Here is a 15520-nt window from a genome sequence, read left to right as displayed (position 1 = left end):
GGTACAAAAGACAAAGTGTTCTAGATACTGAGAATAGTATGAACAAAGCCACAGAGAAATGAATAGGCTCAGTGAGTCCAGAAACTGTGAGTAGATGGGGAATAAAGCAAGGGAGGCTTTTACCCACCATATTCCTCTTGGCCTCTTGTGGGATGTCCCAGTTTCAGACTGAACAAATACGAGCCAGGTTTTATCACACACCTGAGCCCAGCACTGCCTACACAGCTGGAGCATACATTTTTTCATAGGTCAGGGGACATCAATCAGCTGCCTTGTTTCAGGGAATCAGAGAGCAAGGCCTGGGGTAAAGTAGGGGTAAAGACGGGAGGCAGACTATCCATCTTTCATTCAGCCTCCAGTAGAGTATCTCCATTCAAGTCCCAACCCTTCATGCGTTATTGATCATGCTGGCTCACACTGGAGAATTGGGAGTGGCTTTTTTAGAGTCCAGTGAGAGACATCCATTGAGTTTTTTGGCCTCTTGCACTTTCTAATTTGATTCTCTATGCTTTCTATAATTGAATACATTTCCCTTTTTTCTTTGATGAGGGTAATTTCAGCTCTCAGGCTGTAGAATATGACTGATATGACTCACAGGAGAACAATTTCTTTTATAGCATATCACAAGAAACAAGACATTACTTAGAAGACCCTAGGGAACAATCAGAAATTGCTTTTCTACCTTGTAGGTTATTTAACAATCGCTGTTGTGATGTGATAAACTGATAAAAGATTAATTTCTGCAGTTATTATGTGTACAAACAGCTAATCCCGAGACAATTGATATGATCTTCTTTTGTGGTCTAGAAAGCTGCTTTTGTGTTGTAATTGATCTAGTGTGAGCAATTTTAAGTGACATTTACCCGTCTGACTTGAAAGAAACGTTCTTTATTCTGGATCTTGGTTTTACTATGGAAGTAATGTAGAATTTTACTTCATCTCTTTGGTACCTACTCTCCCCAAACAACACTTTGTCCCTAAAATATTCAAGCTTTTGTGTAAATTTCCAGTCCTAATATTTGCATGGCTGCATATTAAGACTTGTTAGGTATCACTGTTTTGAACTTCAGGTCTTCCCACAAAGCACACTTTGATCAATTTCTGGGATACCAGAAGAGCACATATGCTTTTGGAAAATTCAGTGTGGTTTGCTTATTATAAGCCTCCAGATAAAAGAAATGTCAACCTAAATGTAGCTGGAGAATGGATTCTGTTCAGTGTGACCGAACAATGAGTAAAAGCCACACCAACTCAATTTGAGTAGAATGCTTGCTGTAGCAGGCAAGTTTGTTCACTGTAATTAACAGGGCTGAATTGACATTTGCTAATATAAAATGCCACCTCTGAAAGCTTTTTTGTTAGTTGTATTGACGAAGTTTAGCAAGTGAGACTAGAGGGTGTGACAGGATCCTTAGTGTTTTTCAGTGCAGTTTAAGAGAGAGTTCTGATGTTCACAGCAAAAAATGACACAATTAAGAACTCCCCTTGGCATAATTAAGAGGCAAACATGAGCCCTGTAGAAGAATTTTAGGGAAAGCAAACATGCTGGATTCCTACCCTCAAGCAAAGCTAGTGTTTTAAAATTTCAGGTCTTTTCACAACTTGGAATTTTCATTACCTGGGGGAAGGATTCTCTCTGCTGAATATAATATATGTATTTATACGGTGGATATGATGCTATAAGGCTATTAAAAGTATTTTTGACTTAGACACTTTATATAATCTAGACCTGTCCATAGCTAGGAAATTCCTTTTGTTTCTCTCTCTGAACGTGGTGATTCACATGGAGGCAGTTCTTTAAAACACAGGTAAATTTGACCCAGTCGAGTGTATTCACCTGATTTATACAGAGGTTATTGGCTCAGCCATTGGGGTGTGCCAAGTCCTCTGGTCTGGTGTATACTTTTCATGGCTTGAATTCCTATGGCCACATTGTGGTGTTCCAAACCACAGAGCCTGTCAACATGGGTTCCACTTCAGGTTTTTTCTTTATCATAGATAGAACCATCTGATGTCTGTCTGGACCCTCCCCACCTTTTTACATCATTTTCACAATTCTGTTTATCAAATAAATTTCTCATAAACCAGCTTATACGTCTATCTGAAGTTCTAACACTTCAGAACCAAATGGTGAAAAAATAGGACGTTCCAGTAGATAGGAAGGGAGATGTACTAATTAATAATACCAGTATTTTTAGACTCCAACGATTTTACTGTTTTTCTAATTTACTTAAATAAGAGCTATAAGATGTTACTCTATGAAACTGGACTAGGACAGATTTAGGTGAATAGAAGTAAAATGGCAGAATATCTGTTTACTTTTTAAGAAAATGTTAAGTAGTTGAATGATTTCGTAAAGACAAAGGATAATACCCTTCCCTGATCAAGATACATTAGACATTTTGCATATTCACATCAGTTACAGTTTTTCTGGTTCACATAAACTACCTACCAGCTGAAGTATTTATGCTGTCTCCCAGTTGTCAGGGCTCTTCTATTAAGAATTATCATTAAAAGGGTAAGCAAGACATTTTGTACATTTAATGGAAAAGGAAACAATGTGCATGTTCCAGATTACCAGTCTCAAAGTCAGTACAGAAATTACAGAGGAGAGGGTATATAGCTCAGTGGTAGAGCATGGTTAGCATGCACGAGGTCCTGGGTTCAGTCCCCAGTGCCTCCATTAAAAAAATAATAAATAAACCTAATCACCTCCACCCAAAAACAAACAAACAAAAAGCAAAAGAAAAAGAAAGAAAGAAAGAAATGATAGTGCATTTTACTGAAGATTCTTCAGAGAGTTTCTCAGGTTACCTACTCATGAAATGATAAATGATGACATTTAGCTCTCTCATCCTAGATGTGATGACATTAAATGTTTTGTAAAGTGACTTTTGCCAAATGTTCAAGTCAGATTTCAAGACAGGTGTTGTGTAATTATAAGGTTAATATGATATTAATATAATTATGACTCTCATGATCATGTGAAGTTCCACTTTGACTGAGGTTGACCAGATCTCATCACAGGAGTGTGTGGAGTAGTACCACCTGATGAGCTCAACATTTTATCGTGATTTTACTAAGTTTTCTTAAAAAAAATTAGAAAAGATTTTACTTTTAGGTATAGCAACTAAGACCTCACACATGTATTTGTCCTACAAATTGTTCCCAGGGGTCGGCTTACCCCGAGGTGAGTAAAGGCTCGAGACCCCTCATTTGCATGGTCTCCTTCCAGGGCCCCGGGAGGAGGCCTGGCAATGTGTTTACAATGTGTTTGGAACATTTGCCAAAGATATTTGTTCTTAAGGCTCCCCTCCCCCATCCAACTACCTAAACCTCAGACCCTGGATTTACTCCTGATTGCAATTACTGGTCCACAGTAGAGCAGTCATTCAGGTCCTTTCCCCAGAATATATATTGTCACACAGCTTAAAGCTCCTTTTATAGTCAATCGAAATAAATCACAGCAGCGGGAGGTTTGCTGCCTTGCCCCCAACTAGGTTTAATACGCAATGTGAAATCTGTTGGTTTTTTTTTTTTAAGTGAAACGAAAATGCTACACTTTTGCCACCAAACAGAGGGCATTTGTACATGGTGTCTTTTACAGCGTGCCCAATTTCTTTGATAGTAACAAAACTCAACACTCTCCCTTTATCCTCCCTCATATATTCCCAGGGGATAAATTAGATGTAATCTCCTCTCAGCCCATTTTGTGTCCTTCCCCTCGGGGGCCGGTTAGCTCAGTTGGTTAGAGCCTGGTGCTAATGAGACCGTGTGGGCCTGTCCGCTTGCCTGCTCCCGGTCATAGTCTGAGCCACGGCCAGCTGCCTCTGAATGACTTGCCGTTGAGCATGAGTGAGGTGAAGGCAGGAAGTTTGGAGGGTCTGTGAAATTCTTTTTCCCCTGAGGGAAATAAAGAAAAATAACAGCAAAAATAAACCAAACCAATGCTTGACAGTCTCACCTATAAAGGATGCTTTTTTTCTCCCTTGTCATCAGCGTCCCCTTGCTCAGATGTTCAGTAGTTTGTCACTGAGAGGGCCATGAGGAGGCCTAGTGTAAGAAACTGTGGTTGCCCTCCACACCTGGTAGTAATCTTAAAGTGACCCCCCCCAAATAATCCTAATTTGCCACAATAATCTTTATAGATGTACTAAACATCATTTGAAAACCTTCTTTACCTAGTCCCCTCTCTTAAACCATTCTGTGGCTGTCAGTCACCTTAGCAATTCACTTGTTGTCCCCTGGAACCACACATTTTGTAATAAAAAGTTGCATCTTTTGCTGTTCACCAGAAATGGACACAACATTGTAAACTGACTATATGTCAATTTAAAAAAAAAGGAAGTTGCATATTTTGGTCTCTAGTATCACTAAACTTTCTTTTCAGAACTCTTCGTTGGATACCTTCTGGTACTGATGATTTAGCCACTCCAATTTAAAAATGCATGCATATGTGTGCATGTGTTACAAAATACCCTGTGCTTCTCGATACTGTTTGATCTAACATTTCACATCTGTATCAAAAGACAGTTTGGGAGTGGCCTTCTGCCTAAAATTTTCCTCACTGGAGAGCAAAACTGAGGGATCAATTCAATCTGCCACTGCTTTTGATCCCTGGGTGTGTCTTTTGTATTACGATTTTTTAATTTGGATTTTTCTAACTGGTAAGCCTAAAATGAATCAGTGGCTTAGGAATCCCTTTTTACTCCATTCACTAAATATTTATTGAGCATCTACTCTGTGCCAGGCACTTAAAGAGGTAAGAGGTGAATAAAAAGATGAATTAGAAACATTCTCTACCCTCTAGATTAATGGTTTTGTGATCCCCATCATTTCTGATTTGTACCTGATCCTCTGTATTTTTATAGCTTTGGGCTCTTCTTTTTTACTCAGTAGAGTTATTTTTCTATTAGCCATGCAAGGTTTTGTTTTAATTTGTGTTGTCTTTTGGTGGTGGTAGTGGTGGTGCTTTGTTGAACCTCTCATAATTATAACCCTTTGTATCCATTTATCCTGAACTTGCATTGAGATGTGTCTAGTCTCCAGGCTTCCTGTGGGTTCTTTGCTTTTCTCAGCTCCTGCATTCCCTAATGCTCTAAAACTCATATTTTGTTTCATTCCCTTTGTTAAAATTGGGTAACCACTTGATTTTTTAAAAATACTTTCTCTTCCCTAGTGGTATACTAAAGTTAACTGAATTGTCACTATTATTACCTGGTGGTTCACCAACAAATAATTTCTAAGTCAGTTCTTGTTCACTTCTCAGGAACAAAGTCAAAATCCCCGTGCCCATCTAAGGAAGAAGTCATTTGCCCTTTTGCCAGATCCTTAGCTCTAGGAATCACTTGGTGTTAATGCTGATCTAGGTTAGGCACTCGATTACAATTCCTGGCCTGCCCTGCCACTTCTCCTCCCACCACATACAGGCAGATCGAAACCATGACTTGTCCTCTCTTGCTTTTGCTCTACTTTATACCTTTTATACCCACAGTAATCTATGGCTTCTTCACCAGCTGCCTACCTTCCATGCTTCCCCTTATTTGGAGACGTCCATGATTAATAAGTTCAGAAAAGCCAGGTCTAGGTAGAGATAACTATTCACTTCTGACCCTTGAATTTGGTTTTCTTCCCTCTCTCTTGGGCCACAGTGACTTATTCATTAACAGGTATGATTAGTACATAAACACCACTATCAGCATGCATCTGTTTATAAAGTTCACTCTCAATTATTGAGGGACCAATTAACTAGTCTGGAGGTTGTGTGGGCCTCCTGCAGTATGCCTTTTGGCCAGCTCAGTCCCCACAGAACACCGCTCAGAGTGTGGAGATGACCAAGCAAAAACTGGGAAACAAAGATTACTCAGTTGAGCTCCATGTGAACGGCTAGTAAAGTCTGATGGAAACGAAAATTATACATTTCATTGTGGTTTGGGATTATCTAAGGATAGAAATATGCCTGGTGACAGTGAAAGGGCTTCTTTTTATACTATATGAATGCTTGTAAGTGAGTAATAAAATTAAGGTATTATGAGGGCTAGTTAAAGTTAAGAGTGCTATTTTTCTGGTATTAAGATCAAATCAACAAATTGTTACCAAATGTTTACCAGCCTATAAAAGAAAATGTTTAGTCGTCCACCTTTAGACAGGAGCTTAGAGAGGGTAGGCCTCAATTATTATGTTGACTTCAGGCCAGGATTAGCCTAACTGACTTAAGTATTTTGCATTCATCCAACAATGACTGTAACTGACCTTGGATGTTATTAAAGTAATTACAAATAGATCTAGGCTGTTGGCGAGATACAGAGGTGGATTTAGCATAACATTTAATTTTTATTTCTTTATACTAGCTTCAGGAAAACCCCACTTTAAGTAATCAATGTTCCTAAAATGTATGTGTAAACTAGACATATTTATTTGAGGAAATGTTTTTCATTGAATTGTATTATTATTCCAAGGTGTTTTAGAATCCTTTAAGACCACAATGCAGTGGCTCCTAAAATTTTACCTTTACAAGATTCCATCTGTCTCCTCATTCTTAGTCACTGAGTAGTTATTGTTCTATAAACAAATAGTTAAGAACTCAAATTTTAGTAACTATCCAAAAGAACATTTTAGTGAATTTTAGTAATCATTTCTAAAGCCAAATTTTTCAACTTGTGGCATCTTGCCACGAGTATTAAATTCAAATCAATAGATTTTTATATAATTAGTGCTTTATTTCAGAAATTGATGGAGTGTTTTATTTTTTGGAATCTTCTAGAATGATCATTAGTAAAATTTTCTCTAAATAACTAAATAGTAAATATTTTAGGCTTTGTGGGACAAGAAATAATGAGTGTATTACGTAGGTACTTGTGTAACAAGAGAGAAAACAGCCACGTTTTTTCTAATACAGGTCTACTAATGAGCATGGTGGAATTTATGGACACTGAAATATGAATTGTGTATAATTTTCATGTGTTATGGAATATTATTCATCTTTTACTTTTTCCCAACCATTTAAAAATGTAGAAACCATCTTTACCATTCTGGCCATACAAAAACAGGGGAGGCTGAATTTGGCTCAGGGGCTGTGGTTTGCCAACCGGTACCCTAGAACACAAGCTCTTAAACAGTAAGTAGTCCATAACCGTACCCCAGGGGTGAGTTTCATGAGGTCCTTGAACTTCCTGAGATGACATGCAATTTGTGCACACATGAATTTTTCCATGGACAGGGTCCACAGCTTTCATCAGACTCTCAGATAAATCCAGGACTCAGAAAAGGTTAGGTTCCACTGTTCTAGAGACAATTCACTGAATTTTAGAAAGCATTTCCCAAGGCCCTGATAGTTCCTAGGTAGGGTGCAAATAACTGGTAGCTCGTGGGAATTCCTATCCTAGCAGCGAATGCTGTTAGAGACATGAAGGATAAATAACCATCTAGGTGATCTTTCTATGCATATAGCCAGTTGTTGCCACCATTCTTGTTGGTTTTATAAAACTCAGAGAAAGATGAAAATCCATAACCCTGGTTCTAGGGTTTCAAAATATTTAGTAAATAATTTAGGTTTGAGTGAATATCTGAAACATATTTAAGTCCCCAGACCATTTCAGTCTATAAAAAGAAATCAGATTCAAAGAACCTTTTTCTTTAGACTCAAGATTACCCCACAGATTGGTTCATGTCAGCTCAGCTGACATCAAGGGCTGCAGTACAGGTATAGGAAGGATTAAAGTTACTTATTAAAATTGAATGTGTGAACTTACAGGCTGCTTGATTTAACAGGTGCCTGTTAGCTAAAGCTAAGCCCTTGAATGTTCAAACTCCTGAAAATGGAGTAGTTACCCTGGGGCAGAGGTGGTGGTGAGGAACAGCAATGTCCATTTGAAAATAAATAAGAAACTCAGCAGTTACCTTCCTGTGCCCCAAGGGTTGGGACTAGAAGAATTCACTTCTTCTGAATAAACCGTGTTATAGAATGAAGCTTATACTAAGGAGGAAATGGTCACAAAAGTTACAGTACTAATTTTAAAACCTAAAGATGTCATAATATAGTTTGTGGTGAAACCTTACAAAATCTAAACTTTTTCAGCAAGCCCTTTTTACATACACGTTTAATTAATTTACAGCTTGCTTTCATACAGTTGAAACATATAACAAACCCAAGAAGGTTAAAATATATTCGAAAGAAAGCAGAAGTTAGCCAGGAAAATTTCCCCCAAAAAAGGAAGGAAAAAAAATATGGAAGCTGAGAGCTATTATAAATAGGAAGCACTGCTTACATGTACATTGTTCTTAAATATTCTTCATTGATCAGTATTTATTAGCGATTCATAATGTTTTAATCTGGACCACTCACCTGCAAGTTTTTCATTTAAGTCAATAGTTTTTTAAGAAATGTAGTAAGGGTTCTTCTCAGTTCCGTGGCAAGCAAAAGGCAGAAGCAAGGAGAATAGGATGGGGAAAAATTGATTCTGAAGATCACAGAGGAAAAAGAAGTCAAACAAAGAGTACTGTTGTGTGGTTCAAATATGGAGTTTTTACCATTAGAAATTCTTGCTAATTTTGAAACAACCATGAATCATCAAGTTGATAAAGTCGGCCTTATCTCATTATACTATCACATCAACTAATTCCTAGAGCTTCACAGCCCATTCAACAAGAAGTATGAAATGTCCCTACAGCCTGTTGCATCACAGTGCCTAGTTAGGCTGGGTCAGCCCTTGGCTTTTGTCCTCAAACCTTAAAGCACCCTCCTTGACTGCCCCGTCCTCTTTCCTGCCACCTGGTGTCACCTCTTTCCCCTTAAAGCTCTTGGCCACCATGCCTTCTCTACTTACCCTAGAGAGCCTTACCAGTTTTGGGGGGCCCATGTTCTTTCTGTCCTTCCTAATGTGCCAAGTAGCTAATTTGATACACTCACCTAAGGTAGAGTGCTAATGGGGAAACCCTTCCTTCCAAGTTGAATGTGGTTTACGAGAGGGGTTTCACAGAGAATGCTGTGCTGGTGAAAATTTCAAGTCTGTCTAGGGGGTGGCACCATGAATATAAATTGCTCCTCACGTCTTACTCCACAGCCTCCTATTCTACATGCATTTAGAGCTGTTCCTATTAATGTGATATAGCAGAAGGTGTGGGCACAGCTTAGCAGTGCAAAAGGTTCATTTTTTTTTTTAGTGAAAGAAAAAGCAAGAAGGAACACATGCTATTAGTAATACAGAGTGAGATTGCCAGTTACACAGCAATGCACGACCTACCTTATAAAGTCACGATTAGAAATGCACTATATTTAAAACCCACACACCTATGGTCCATCAATCTTTGACAAAGGAGGCAAGAATATACAATGGAGAAAAGACAGCCTCTTCGGCAGGTGGAGCTGGGAAAACTGGACAGCCACATGTAAATCAATGAAGTTAGAATTCTCCCTCACACCATACACAAAAATAAACTCAAAATGGCTTAAAGACTTGCACGACACCATAAATCTCCTAGAAGAAAACATAGGCAAAATGTTCTGTGACATAATTCGTAGTAATGTTTTCTTAGGTCAGTCTCCCAAGGCAATAGAAATAAAAGTAAAAATAAACAAATGGGACCTAATTGAACTTATAAGCTTTTGCACAACAAAGGAGACCATAAACAAAACAAAAAGACAACCTACAGACTAGGGGAAAATATTTGCAAATCATGCGACCAACAAGGGCTTAATTTCCAAAATATACACACAGCTTATACAACTCAATAACAAAAACTAGAAGAACAACAACAACCCGATCGAAAAATGGGGAGAAGACCTAAATAGATATGTCTTCAAGGAAGACATACAGATGGCCAGTAGACACATGAAAAGATGCTCAGTATCACTAACTACCAGAGAAATGCAAATCAAAGCTACAATGAGGTATCACCTCACACCAGGCAGAATGGCTGTCATTAAAAAGTCCACAGATGATAAATGCTGGAGAGGGTGTGGAGAAAAAGGATCCCTCCTACGCTGCTGGTGGGAATGTAGTTTGGTGCAGCCATTATGGGAAATTGTATGGAGCTTCCTTAAAAATCTAAAAATAGACTTACCATATGATCCAGCAATCCCACTCATGGGCATAAATCTAGCGGAAACTCTTAGTTCAAAAAGATACATGCACCCCAGTGCTCGTAGTGGCATTGTTTCCAATAGCCAAGACATGGAAGCAACCTAAATGTCCATCAACAGATAACTAGATAAATAAGTAGTGGTATATACATACAATGGAATATTACTCAGCCATAAAAAAGAATGAAATCATGCCATTTGCAGCAAGATGGATGGGCCTAGAGATTATCATACTAAGTGAAGTAAGTCTGACAAATAGCATATGATATCACTTATGTGTGGAATCTAAAAGGAAATGATACAAATGAACTTATTTACAAAACAGAAACAGACTCACAGACATAGAAAACAAATTTATGGTTACTGAAGGGGGAAAACAGTGGCTGAGGGATAAATTAGGAGTTTGAGATTAGCAGATACAAACTACTGTGTATAAAAGAGATAAACAAGGTCTTAACTGTATAGCACAAGAAACTACATTCAATATCTTGTAATAACCTATAATGAAAAAGAATATATATGTATAACTGAATCACTGTGCTGTACACCAGAAACTAACACAACATTGTAAATCAACTAAACCTAAAAAAAGATATGTACTACATTTAATCATGATTTGTTATTAATTCATTAAAATGTTTAAATTTCTTTTTAAATGATGGCATTGATTATATCAGACAATCATTCACTATATACTGGGTACTATAGGAGAGACAAGAGAACTATCAAAGACAGTATGACCACATTGAGAAGAAAAGACACCCACATGTGGAACAAACTGGAAAACAGCACAATAAAGTGATAAATTATGTGCTTTACAGATAATAAAGGCAATACATGTATCAAACTCTATGAGATCAGGACTTTTAAAAAATAGAAAAACCAGTAAGAGCCCTTTGTACTTCTAAGACTTTTCTTTACAAGTTATACTCTAGGGTATGTACCTTGTAATCCTGTTACCTTATCTCTTCTTGCTTAATAGGGATCCTTGTAGCATTTTTAGGGCCCCCTTTTAAACTGCACATGTCATCTGGTTCCCTAGATAAAGACGAGGCTAGGCGAGTCAGATGAGTTTGTGAAACAGGACTGCTAAAAAACACGACCAAACCAATTTCATTTTAGGTAGACAGCAAGACGTTGTTAAAGCTCTCACTTTTTAAAATCTATCCCTTTCTTCCTCCCTCCTTACTGTCCTCCACAATTGATAGTCGGTCAAGAAGAGAAGCATGCGTTTGGTAGGGCAGGTGGGACCATGGTAGGACAGGAAGCTTTGGAGCCAAACAGTACCGCCGAGCACGGGGAAGGAGGAGGGTGGGATGAGGGGGGCTGTCAGGGGGCCGTGCCTGTGTGAGGAGACCGGGCAGAGTGCCCACATATATGATATCATTGGTGACGTGGTTTTTAGGTAAAAGGGGAAGTGCTAGAGAAAACACATCTGGAAAAGACTCCATCAATGGGGTTTAATTCAGCTAACTCATGACTGGTAAAATTATGTGGCTTGGTTCCTCAGCTTACCAATAAATTAGTTACTCAAGGAGATTTGTTGGTTTAAAAGCAACTCCTACATGGGAATTAATATGAGACTAAAAATAAATCAGAAGACACAATGGTAAATTCTGATATGGCTTAGGCTTTTTCACAGAATGCTTCCTTGTGTAATAATAGGACTAATCAGAGGGGAAGGTGTAGGTATAGGGGAAGGTAGAGTGCATGTTTAGTATGCACAAGGTCCTGGGTTCAATCCCGAGTACCTCCATTAAAAATAAATAAACCTAATTACCTCCCCACCACCACCACCACCAAAAAAAAAAAAAGTCAGGACTAATCTATTTACCTCTAATACTTTTTATTTTCTGTTTTAATCATACAGACTTCTTTTCCCGTGACTCCATCACTTGCAGCTAATCCTGCCATGGCTTTCAGTCCTTACTTACCTCATCCTGGGATGGGCCTGGTCCCTGCCGAACTTTTACCAAATGCACCTGTTCTGATTTCTGGAAACCCGCCTCTCGGATTGCCAGGAGCTGCTGGTCCAAAACTGATGCGTTCAGATAAATTGGAGGTATTTGTGTAGAAATAGATAAATATTTATAGTGTAGATATGAACTTTATGCATGAACATTCTTAGAGTCCAGTGTTTTGAATGCTTTCAATAAGTGCATCTGGATTTTCCACTTACGGAATATAACCTCAGAAAAATGTTAAACGTTTTACTCCTGTAATTTTACCCCATTATGAAGCACACTGATTCAGTTGTACAGTAGGTCAAACAACATCTTAGCGTGACCAGCCGCAGACTGGGCCTCATCTCCTTTGCTATGGCACAGAAAGTCTGGTGGGAATGCTCCTTTTACACCCGGCTCCAGCTTTACAGACTGGGATTACTGTATTCGTTGATGAATGGCTACTTGCTAGAATAATCAAGCTGAAAAAAAAGTTGACGAATTAACTATCTATGAATGCAGAATGTAAAGGAGTCTCATAGGGTCTAAACCTTTTTCTCTGTTTTAAGAATGATGTACTAGACAATAAGTATCTCTTGATGCCTAAGGAAAGGAAACCTAAAAAGAAATTTTAAATGGCTTTTTGATCTATAGAACTCCTTCAAACTACATTATTCTTCATAAATTGGAGTAAATAACAAGTGGATTTCTTACAAAGTCAGCTCCATTGGCCGCTCCTTAAATGTCTTGCCATGTATCCTAATGGAATCTGTACATGTCCTATGGTCCACATGTATGCTTGAGCAAAAGCACATGGCTGCGTGATAAACACATCTTGGACCTTCACAAAATAACCTCCTCTTGCAAACTTAGCTGATGAGGCTGCGTCAAGTGGAGGATTAAAAATTGGTTTTCAACAATACTGTTATTTCATTGTAAGGAAACCAGACAGACTTTCCCTTTGGGAAGCATGGATATTTTTTTTTTCTTGGAATAGAAGTTGTATGTTTACATCTCATAGTGACTATGGCTTGACGTTAGCCTTCAGCTTGTAACATTTTTCCTAAACAGATGACAAAAGAATGTATACTGTTGCTCTTACATTCCCTGGCAAAATAAATAAAAGCTAATCACCTACCAGGCATCAATGTGATTTTTTTTCTTTAAGGTTTGCCGTGAATTTCAGCGTGGAAATTGTACTCGTGGTGAGAATGATTGTCGCTATGCTCACCCTACGGATGTTTCCATGATCGAGACAAGTGATAATACCGTGACGATCTGCATGGATTACATCAAAGGTCGATGCTCCCGGGAGAAATGCAAGTACTTTCATCCTCCTGCACACCTGCAAGCCAAACTCAAGGCAGCTCATCACCAGATGAACCATTCGGCTGCCACAGCAATGGTAAGAACAGGCCAGGATGCGTGGACCTCCTGTCTGGGGGTAAAGGATTAATATAGAACTCATTTTGTCCAATTTCCTCTGACCACAGTCTTGAATAGTCATGAGTGGGCCTTAAAACGAATAGCCCAGGTTATGAGCTGGAAAAGAGAAAACCTATTTATTCTAATTCATTCACTAACGTTTTCTAAAGATAATTACTTAAAAGCTCTACTAATGATTTTAACCTACTGTGCCTTTTCTCCTGTTTTTTTTTTTGAGAAAGAGTACAAGTTAAACAGCAAATTATTTTTGAGTAGCTTTTATAGCCTAACTAACCTTTATATCCTAAAAAGGCAGAAAGTTGCCTCTCTGCCCTGAGAGCTACCTTCCGGGGTACTTTGTTGGTTAAGATCCTTAATGCCTTTTGAAAACAGGACTTGGAGGATAGAGTGGGAAATAGGTTCTAATTTCCCAAAGGTTAATGATTTCAAGGCAGCAGCCAGGCAAGGCTAGGGCGGGGGGGGGGCGGGCGGTATTTCTACATGATGGGGAGAAGCCTGCCTATTGAGTTGCCCTAGCAAGTCTGTTTTGGGGAAATCTTAGTCCTACTTAACCCAGAAAGGTAGGAGGTGGGAAGAGTATTTGTGTAACACTATATATAGTGTGATAGGTTGAGAAATAGGAATTATGATTACTTAATAAGTTCGTCACAGTTTCAATTATTTTGATAGGCTGTGTGCTATTCATTTTTTTCTTTTCGCCTGGGATCTGTGTCATAGGGTATAACCACAATAAGGAACAAAACCCTAAGGAAACCTCATTTTTCCCAGCTGTGGAAAAAAGTCACCTCCAGGACCCTGAAGCCCATGACAGAGACCTTTCCTTTTCATGAGAAAGATCCATTTCTTTTCAAACATCCCTATTTATTAAGTCTTTCCTCATACTGAGTTGAAATCTACCTTTCTAGAACTGGAACTTACACTTATTTTATTACAAAAAAATAAGTCAATCACTATTTCATAGGAGCATGATTGTCATCTTCTTTGTCTGGGCCAAATACCCCAAGTTTCTCCAAACTTTTCTTATTAAATTATGGCTTGAACGATACAGCACCAGTTTTGGACTTGCTCTATGTTCTCAAAATCCCTGCTCTCTCAGAACTGAACCCATGACTTCAGGAAAGATCTGAGTATCAAAGTACAACAAACTTACTTTCTCCCTTGATCTAGACAATAGAATCTGTTAACAAATGGTAAAAAAAAAAAAAGACTTCACCAAATATTTTTTGTCATAAATTCTTTTAAATGAGGAAATTTTAAGCTATGAAAATAGGAAGGTATCGAGAATATTCAAGGCAGAATTTTAAGCCTCCAATTGTTAGGTTATTTCTGTTGATGGCATAGAGTTCAAAAACAACATGGACTTATCATAAAGGAGAGGAATACAGTTGTTCCCCTAAAAATAAAGGTTCTCATATGCATGGGACGTACAAGGAACAGCTTGCCTGTGACGTTGTGTTCCTGTTCCATTCTCAGTTATGGGACCTTAATATGAATGTGTCCGTTTCTGATGATTTGGGTGTGTTTGATAGAATGCATGTAAGTCAGCCCCAAATTCCCATATAAGAGAGTTAAATACTATATAGTAGGCCTTCAACTGGTACTTTTGAACGTCAATATAAAATTCCTTTCCAAGTGACTGATCAGAGCACAGTCTTAAAGGCAAAGTCACATTGGCCCGTAGAAATTTGTTTGAGGCAAGATTAAGTAAAGGAGGCTTCACAAAGAAGTGTGAGCTTTCTATATTTTAAGGATTCAGAGCTGAAATGCTTTGTAAAAGAGAGATTTTTACCTGGTTCATATTTGTGTGCATAGCTCAGGTTAACTTCACCGAAAGCAGTTTGTGTGCATTTAAAAGAAGACTTGGGGGGATATTTAGTTCCCAAATGAAAACAGAGATACCGTTAGGCCTTCTTTATCCACAGGAATCAGGGGGCCATGCATGCCCGTTTTGGGCATGTGAAAGGCTAGTTACACAGCCTAAGTGTGCCTGTCTCCTTAAGAATTAGAAGCATACCAAACTGTTGTTGCTGGGACAAGTTTCTAAAGTCCT

The 15520-nt window shown here is 38.4% G+C and overlaps 1 protein-coding gene across 3 annotated transcripts in view; it reads left to right on the top strand.

Annotated features, from left to right (window-relative positions):
- The window catches only part of MBNL3 (muscleblind like splicing regulator 3), a 117897-nt gene that overhangs the window by 87023 nt on the left and 15354 nt on the right, over positions 1–15520 (top strand). For all 3 annotated transcript variants that reach the window (XM_015249289.3, XM_015249290.3, XM_015249291.3), the window contains 2 exons: positions 11952–12143; positions 13193–13429. In XM_015249289.3, coding sequence (XP_015104775.1) covers positions 11952–12143; positions 13193–13429 — 429 coding nt within the window. The remainder of the gene's footprint in view (positions 1–11951; positions 12144–13192; positions 13430–15520) is intronic.

The sequence above is a fragment of the Vicugna pacos genome, chromosome X, assembly GCF_048564905.1.
Source record: "Vicugna pacos chromosome X, VicPac4, whole genome shotgun sequence".
NCBI lineage: Eukaryota > Metazoa > Chordata > Mammalia > Artiodactyla > Camelidae > Vicugna > Vicugna pacos.
The sequence above is the reverse complement of the archived record's forward strand: the minus strand, read 5'-3'. Positions and strand labels throughout refer to the sequence as shown.